Source organism: Aedes aegypti, chromosome 3 (assembly GCF_002204515.2).
Source record: "Aedes aegypti strain LVP_AGWG chromosome 3, AaegL5.0 Primary Assembly, whole genome shotgun sequence".
Taxonomy (NCBI): Eukaryota; Metazoa; Arthropoda; class Insecta; order Diptera; family Culicidae; genus Aedes; species Aedes aegypti.
Genome location: NC_035109.1, coordinates 342,857,235 through 342,866,629, shown reverse-complemented (window position 1 = coordinate 342,866,629; position 9,395 = coordinate 342,857,235). Strand labels below are relative to the sequence as shown.

The 9,395-nt window shown below is 35.1% G+C and overlaps 1 protein-coding gene and 1 non-coding gene across 2 annotated transcripts; both read left to right on the top strand.

Annotated features, from left to right (window-relative positions):
• Positions 1-4,727: 4,727 nt before the first annotated feature.
• Trnae-uuc lies at positions 4,728-4,799 on the top strand. Its single transcript has one exon. It is a non-coding gene; the product is annotated as a tRNA-Glu (tRNA).
• A 1,870-nt stretch (positions 4,800-6,669) lies between these two features.
• On the top strand, positions 6,670-8,552 carry LOC5579115. Its single transcript, XM_001657264.2, has 3 exons — positions 6,670-6,885; positions 7,650-7,830; positions 7,890-8,552. The coding sequence occupies exons 1-3, from the start codon at positions 6,744-6,746 to the stop codon at positions 8,485-8,487; spliced, it is 921 nt and encodes a 306-aa protein (XP_001657314.2). The 5' UTR covers positions 6,670-6,743; the 3' UTR covers positions 8,488-8,552.
• The last annotated feature ends 843 nt before the right edge of the window (positions 8,553-9,395 follow it).

Sequence of the window (9,395 nt, the reverse complement as noted above, 5' to 3'; positions counted from 1 at the left end):
ACTAACATGAAAAATCGGCTCCGTTAAGGTCTTCCAATGAGCCTAATAAACTATTTAGTAAATAAAAAAAAAAAAAGAGGCAGTAGCTTTGGAGTTCTCAAGGATTACCTGGAGCAAATTATGGAGAAATTATTCTAAACATCCTTTGAAAAATCGTTGGAAGAATTAGTATAGAAACCTCCAGAAGAATTTCTGAAGTGTTCCTTGTAATAGACCCTGAGAGTATTCAATAGAATCTCTATGATTTACCTATGATACCTCGGGGAATCTGAGACAAAAATCTTAAAGAGCCTGTTGAATAACGGTTGTCCTTCAAAAGTTTTTTTTTATTAAAAAATAGAAAAGAGTTTAAATAAGTACTTTAGTGGCCTTCCATTGAAAAAGATATATATATTTTGCCAATATCTTATTTGAGCGTAAATTCGATGGAATTACCCCTGCACAATTTTATTTTATTGGTTCATTAATTCAAGATATCGCGGGTTTTGGAGTATATAATACGTTCTCAGCTCACTTTTTCAAATTGCAAGCTCCTTGTTCTTTTTTCGTAGCAGAATTAGTCGCTTTATACTTTGCTTGCAACTTGATTAAGGAGTGTCCACCAAATATTTACATTGTATGTTCTGATAGCTTGAGTTGTCTTCATGCTTTGAACACCATTTCTTTCAATTTTAAAACTCATTATATATTATTTATGTTGAAACAACTTTAATTTGACTTACACTCTCAGGAATTTATCATAAAAATAATATGGATCCCTTCCCATTGCAAAATTTATGGTAATGAACAGGCTGATTTATTGGCTAAATTTGGTGTTGCTCGGGGGCTTATTTATAACCGTTACATTTCTTCTTCTGAATATTATCCCAAATTAAAAGAATATTCCATTAGCAAAAGGCAAATTTGTTGGAATTCTAGCGACAAAGGAATTGTCCACAATTTGTCCTAAGGTCAGTCACTTTCCTTGGTTTAAGAATACACCAGGTAGTAAAAATTTTATTTGCTCTTTTTCACGACTGATTTTTAATTGAGATCTCATGTATTGTTTGATACTCGTTTTTTTTGTATTTTTTTTTTATTTTCAGATATCAAGATAATGTTTGGATACCAAGATGATGTATAGTAATCCCCCTCCCTCATCCCATGTTTCAAGATATCAATACACACTCAAATCTACCTTATATTGCAGTATATGGCTCTGTTATGGTTTTTGTTTTACCGTATGAGCCTTTAGTTTTAGTTTTCTTTTTGTTTTGTAACGTTATTTGAAAAGATAAAGAGGTTTTATGCCTCTTTGAGAAAGATTTCGAAAGGAAATCACTCAAAGGGGCTTTTCCCTCTTTCAAAATTGTTGGTTAAAATAAGTAAATAAATAAATTGAAAAAGATACAATAATCTAGATAAATATCTCAAGAATTTCTTCTAGGTAAGGTCAAAGTAATTTGTCCCAAAACATATACAAGGTCAGCAGTATAATTTTTAGAAACCATCTATTGATTCATTCCGAAATGCCACCGAGGATTGCTCCATTTGTTTTCTAACGGGGAAAGAAATTTCTTGTAGCAATTATTACAGTTAGTTTCCGATCATTTTCACTATAGATATTCTATATGAGTGATTCCAAGCAACAGCACCAAAATTTGGTAAATTTTTTAATTCATTTTTTTCTATTGAGCTGAAACTTTGCACAGTTTTCCAGTTCCATCTAAATCGTCATTTTCCGATATCAAATCTTCAAGTTAAAACACGACTAACTTTTCAAAAGGGTGTATGTGAAAATGGTTCAAAAATATTCAAAAAGCTGCACAGCAAAAACGGTTCGTTCGATTGTTAGACAACTAAAGAAACAAAGTTAGACAACTAAATAAAGATTCCAAAAAAAATACACACAGTAAAAAAAAATTTTTTTTTGCATTAAAAAACATCATTTTTGACACAAAAACTCAAATATCTCAAAACCCTATCGGAATACCAACGTAATTTTTTGAGGAAAAACGGTCCATTATATTAGCTATCTACCATAAAAATTTGGTGATGGTAAACCAATAAACAAAAAAGTTATGACATTTCAAACATGTCACAATTTTCACATTAAGTAGAAAAAATTTTTTTTTTTCGGTGTGAATTATTACGGGAACCGCAGTTTGTTGCTGATTTTATCGTTAAGGGCCTTGCGTGAATTAAACAAGTCGTTTTCATGTATTCATTAGTATTATGTTTATTATATGTATAAATATTATGTATATGTATAAATATTATATGTATATGTATATATGTATAAATTAAAATGAATTAACAGATTACACGAAAATAAATTTGTTTTTACCAGGATGTTTTTTTTTAGAGTATGATCGATGAGTTTCTAAATGTTATATATAAACTTTAAAAGTTTTGGATTTGGGTATGCGTTATGAGATCATGAAAACATTTTATTAATACTTATTTATTTATTTATTGTTATTCAACTTTTTTTACAATATCACTTTTATTCCGGAGTCACTTTTATTCCAGCTATCCCTTCGTTGAAGCGTTCGATGTTGACCTTCTGGATGCACTCATCTTCTGATTGATTTGTTGAAACAGATGTCGCTGATGGTACCGTGGCAAGACTATCTGCACTTGGTACTTCTGGTAACTCCTCAGTTGTTGTCGGTGCATCTAGTAATTCCTCAGTTGTTGTTGTTTTCGAACTTCCTGCAACCTGATCCACCGATGATGTACAGATTGCCCGTTTGTCAACGTTTAAACGGCAGGACGTACAAATGCGTAAATTTGTATTCAATGTAGACATTGGAGCATAACCAGCCGCTTTCAGTTTATCTATGGTGCTTTCGGTGAGATTTCGTAGCTCTTTCGAACACTTTTTTTCTGCAAACGGCCTGCAACAGTTGAGAAAGCGACTACTCATGTTGCTCGTTAGATTTTAATAAACAAAATCACTTTTAAGTTTTTACTGACTAGTTTGGTGTCGTTTGCTTGGCTGAAGAAAAATTTTACAATTAAATCTTTTATAACCATAGTGGTAGTATATTTTTAGCTTTTTCGTGAGTATGTTCATGGTATGTACCTATCATGTTTTTTATGTTGTTGAAGTTACTCGCTTTCTCCCAAATATGATTAACAAAGTCTATTCTCTACCAAGGCGGGACTATACCCAGGTGTAATCAGATTTTAACTTTGTGGAGAAAACCAGCGCCGAGAAAACCGACCTGCTTTACGTATACTAGATCACCTGGGTATAGACCCGCCTTGTTCTCTACGAGGTAAACTTTTTGCAGGTAAACTAGTCGTATACCTGTATAGAAAACTTTTTTTGTAGCTTTTGTCTTCAATATTAGATTTCTTATAGGTTTCTTTTATCAAAAGGTTTCAACACTATTGAGAGAATTTTTCTTCAGTTACGTACAATAAAAAATATGGCACTATCAAGACTTTAGATCACAACACTGGATCGCGTCTAACTTTCTAATAGATGCTATAATAGTTATGAATAATTAAATAAAATATCATGAAAACAACTTGTTAACCTCATGTGGTACCCTTAACAAAAAATTCAGCAACAAACTGCGGTCCTAAAAAAATTAACAATGAAAAAAATTTTTTTTTTTCACTAAGTGTCAAATTTGTGAAATATTTGAAATGTCATAACTTTTTTGTTTATTGGCTTACCATCACCAAATTTTTATGGTAGATAGCTAATATAATAGACCGTTTTCCCTCAAAAAATTATTTGGTATTCCGATAGGGTTTTGAGATATTTGAGTTTTTGTGACAAAAATGATGTTTTTTAATGCAAAAAAACCGTTTTTGCTGTGCAGCTTTTTGAATATTTTTGAACCATTTTCACATACACCCTTTTGAAAAGTTAGTCGTGACTCAACTTGAAGATTTGATATCGGAAAATGACGATTTAGATGGAACTGAAAAACTGTGCAAAGTTTCAGATATTTTTGAAATGGTCGATCAGAATCGACTTGCATGCCTCCGTGGAATCCCTCATATCGTTCTTCTAACCGGCCAGAAAATTTGGTGGTCATGCACTGACAAAATCACGCTTTACAAGGCATGAGAATGCATTGAAAAACATTATCATGTCTTCCATACTCCATAAGAATATGTACGACGTTGATCAAGTTTGTATGTTAAATTAATTTTGAACGAAAATTTAAGTATTTTACCAGATTTTGGTGGATTTTGGTGAAAATGCGCAGAGTTAGAGGCGGTCACGGTATATTGAAAACATGATAGATAGTTTGATTCATTTTCCAAGCTTTCTGCTTATCTTGTTTTTTTTTTTATTATTGAATCGTGGGTAGGACAATTCGTTGACTGTCCTAGCCAGGTGTTTTTGTACGTTGTACATGTCCTACCTGTCCTACGCACTTCCCGCGCCACTGATCTAAACAATTACAGTCAAAAAAGTGAGTGCAGTAATTTAAACTCAGCGAACGGATTGTTGAAATGCTCATTTTACCCACATTTCCTATTTCAATCAGATTTGTAAAGTATTTCACGTGCTATGTCTAAGAAAACTTATTATGACCAATTGAAATAACATTTCTAAGTGACAAGAATCTAAACAAATGAGTGTAGAAATGAAAACTGGTCGCAATGTCCGTTATCTGAGTTTTAAATATGTTGTTGGACAAAAATCGAAGACTATGGAAAAAATGCAATAATTTACTCAAAATACCAACAAAATGCAATAAACACCATCATTACGCATATCCCATATGGTCTAGTGGCTAGGATATCTGGCTTTCACCCAGAAGGCCCGGGTTCGATTCCCGGTATGGGAAATATTTTGCATTTTATATTTCAACCGTACCATGGGAATCAACGTCTAAGAAATCATTACTAAATTATTTGTATGTAACTAATAAGACTGATGACATACCATAACTTTCTCAATTTCCATTCCACTACATTGTGTTCACACTTGTCTAAATCTATCAGTGACATCACGCATCGGAATGCCCATCGCGCTCGCAGCGCTTCAAATCACGTTCCCACAAGAAAGCTTTCGCAAAGTTCTCTTTTTCTCTCACTGGTTTCACTCGGACTCGGCATACACACAGTCAGAGCCCAGTGAAATCGACAAAAACAAAAATTTGCATCTACTCAACGGAGCAAAGTGTTGATATACCGAACGCTAGCCTAACAGCTGCCTATTATAATAGGGTAACCCTTTATAATATGCCCCTTTGAGGTGAAACAGCCTCCAAATTCAATGATGTACCAAAACATTGAAGGCACAACTACTATATCTTATGTAAAAACTACAGCAAGTGGTTTATTATCTTACTAGTTATTTACAATGTAAATGTTTTTTTATCAAAATCACTTTCAAAAGAGCCGTACGATATGCCCCAGCTTCAGTATAATATGCCCAACAAACAAATAGTACGCCCCATGACAAATGGATAGTATGCCCAACAACATAGGGTTTTATATGCCTCAGGGTTATCAACTAGGTACTTATGCAAGCTAAAAAATGCTAAGAAACGCTTATGCTTCCCCGCATATAAAATAAGAATACCTATCAAGAACCTGATAAATTCGGGGATTCGGATGAAATTAGCTTGATATCGATCCGTACGGTCAGTTTTAATTCTTGCACTCTCTTCTCTAGGCTATTATCGCTCAGAACACGTTATGTCAACAGATAATAAACGGTTTCCCTTCATTTAATGCGTTAACTTTTATGAAAAATGGGGAATTTGGGTGAAATGGTCAGGTCCTCTTTCTGCATTCACATCTTTATATTCTTATCTTCTTAAAAACCTTTTTCCAATAGCTTATACACAGTTTCCCTGCATATAATGTGAGAAATTTTATCAAAATTAAATATAAATGGGGAATTTGGATAAAATGGGCATGATAACAATCCGTGCGGCCATCAGAACCACTTTTCTCCTTAGACAATTTTTATATGCTAAGAAACGCTAAAACACTGTTTGGGAATAGATGGGTCATTTCGTCCCTCCCATGACGGTGGGGCATATTGACCAGAAATGGGCAGTCGTTAAAAAATGAATATCTCAGATTTGTTCTTATTTTTGATCATTCATTTATCGTTACCTAATAAATGAACGCTGCCAAATCTTTAAAAAGACTAGTTTAGACTAGTTAAGTTAAGATAAGACTAGTTTAACTAGTTTAATCGCGCGACCCTCAAGCACCGCGCTGATGCTATGTACAAAGAGTAAGGGGTTTCTCCCTAATTGTGTACAAAATAAAACAGCGCGAGCACTGAAGTGTTTATATAACCAAAACAAGAATAAGGATCGTTCGTAGGTTATCAAAATGTTAACCAAAATGCTTGTCTTGATCAAGAGCATATTTTTATGGCTGATAGCCATGCTCAAATATAAACGGATTAGGAAATACGGCCAAACTATGTGAAAAATTACCATACAAAAACACTCCGAAAAATTAGAATACCGCCACGACGTGTTCACAAAACTTGTGCATTTTGGAGCGAAAATCATTTCACAATATTTTATGAGATTAAGAAAAGATCGAACTGAATAAGGGCGTATTTCAAATTCTATATTGAATCTTATTCGTTAAATATCGAAGTGACACTTTTGTCGGGGTGGGCGTATTAATCCCAGTTACCCTACAGCTTGATGTGTGGTGACTGTTTGATACGACCCGACATATTATTCACTAAATCTGCCTCAGTTGATCGCCAACTGCACTAAGTGAAGGATCGCACTGTGTTGTAACTGCCGAACAAAATGTCCAAAGAAGAGTCCAAGTATGGTTTCAAAGACAAGGCCAAGGCTGAGGAGTCGCTGGAGCTGCTCAAAAGCGAAGATCACAAGTACCAGGTCCTGACGGTTCGTGGCCTTCTGGGACGAGCTAAACGTGTGTTGACTTGTAAGTATGATTTTGGTTGATAGTTTTTTGGTATTCCAGCTTACTTTGTGCATATAATAGCTTGTGATGAGATCATCAGATAACAATAGAATTTTGAATAGTGAACTCGTTAAACAGAGTATCCACAGTTATATTTCTTCAAGGATAAAATAAGTCTTCATGAACTATTAAATATAAATAATAGACTAACCTAATATTCAATAATTAATGTGCAATCTGCATTCCTGAATTCTGCTATATTATTTTAGTTTTTGGTGTATTTAAATAACCCGAAACCGTAGGCAATCCTCGTTTCCAAATTGTGTCAACCCTTCTATCCGGTTTTGTGCATAATTTGTACATTATGTTTGTGAAGTAATCTCTATTTTTAAATTCACGCATCTACATCGCCCATTTGGTGCGGTGATGTTGGTGACGAGTACGAGATTCGATGACGCGTCCGGCCTGTCGTAGCGAAGACCGCGCCGTCTACAAGCAAACGATACGCCGGCTCGTTTACCCACCGCTTGTTGTGTTTACAAACTTTGACCAATCAAAATAGGCGTCGCTCACTAAATGTTCCTCTCCAGTTCGTTTGCAAAGAGAAAGAGCCCAACGCGCAATCATCGCCGGGAAACACGTGGGTCATGGACGAACGGTTTTGGGAACACAATTTGTTATTTATTGCTTTGAATCCGCTGATCCAAAATGCACGTACACACTTTTCAAGTTCAAGGCACCGCAAACTTGTTTTCTTCGAAACTAATCATTCTGCTCTATTTTAGTGACGAAAGCGGAGGAGAAGGTCAAGAACATCAAAGAAGCGATTGAGGTGTTCGAAAACTGGATCGAAGAAAACTCCAACAGCAGTACGAAAAATGCCAAACCGAAAGAGTCAGAGGAAAAGGTTGAAACCGTGGCCGGCCTTGGCTTCAAGGATAAGGAAGCAGCCGAGAAGACCTTGAAGTAAGTATTATAATTCTACCCAGATTTCAAACTCAACGTTAATTTTCCATTTTGCGTAGAATTTTAAAGGGTCGCGATCCTGACTATCAAAAACTGGCTATCAAAGGTCTATTGGGCAGTGCCAAGCGTGTGCTGCCATCCACTAAGAATGAAGACAAAATCAAATCCATCAAGGAGGCGATGGAAACATTCGAAGATTTCTTGGAAACCTTCGATCGTGAAGAGCGATCTAAGCAAAACATGGCCTACCTTTCGCTGGACCTAATCAAGAATCTCTCGGATAAACCGTCCGACGCCTTGGCTGCTGAGTTTTTCGAATGTTACGACAAGGTAGCCAAAGGAAACTACAAGCATTTGCGTACGAAGTTTCCGAAAGATGACGACAGCACCAGTTGGGATATCGTTCGCAACAAAAAGTTGCTTAAATTGAAGGAAACGGTCAAGCAAAACGGCGAAAAGTTGTTTGACTCGGATGGGAAGCCAACGAAAGTACATCTGGAAATGATTTACTGGGCGTACAGTCCCAATGTCGATAAATTAAAGGCATACTGTACAAAGCTGGAAAAATCCAGCGCAAAGAAGCGTTCACATTCCTCGTCCGAAAGCGACAGCGAGAGTGAAGATGAGGTGAAGGATAAAAAGAAATCCAAGAAATGAGTCTGGTTTCCGGTTGATAAGGGTACTGGAGAAATATAAGAAAAAATATAATACTTGTACTTAAATATCAATAGTTTTGAATTTACATAAACAATATCACCAAAACAGCTTACTTGTCGCATAATAAATTCATATTTTGCTTTTAATACCCATTAGACTATAGATAAATTTGCATCTTAAGTGATCGCAATCTTACTCTATTTAGTTAACAGTACACAGTCTTGACTGTTTGAAAGGACAAGACATTTTCACTGTCAAAAAGATGTTCATACAATTGTCCTTCAGTTCATAGGCAGATAAATAATTGCCACTTATTTTACTTAATTAATTATGATACGTGGCTGACGGCTAATCAGCCGCGTGGAAGTTTAACAAATACCGAAAAAATAAACATTACGTCATGCATTACATATACTTTGCAATTGGATTCAATGTGAAGTTTGCGAAATAAAATTAAACGTCTTCTCGGTGAGAATCGAACTCACAGGGAGTCGTGAGTTTGATTCTCACCGAGCAGACGTGTAACTTTTTCGCAAACTTCACATCAATTTATCCATTCAATCCAATTGCCAAGTATAAGTAATGTTTACCTTATTATAACTTTCGAGAAAGAACACAGAAAATTCTCACAAAATCCCAGAGAATCTAAGATTTTCACCAAATCACTAAGCTGTCGTTTCTCGCATATCTTTTCCATATGTGTTTCCTTCGAAATGCGGCTTTCAAACAACATACAGTCAACTTTCCATAATTCGATATTCAAGAGGCCACCAACTTATAATTTTTTTGAATAGGTTCATTATCTATATATTTGTTGAAAATCATTTGAGGAAAAAAAATTGACAAAAAATTATTTTGAGAATGGTAAAATATGACTAGCCAAACAAAAACTCACAGAAAAAAATTGT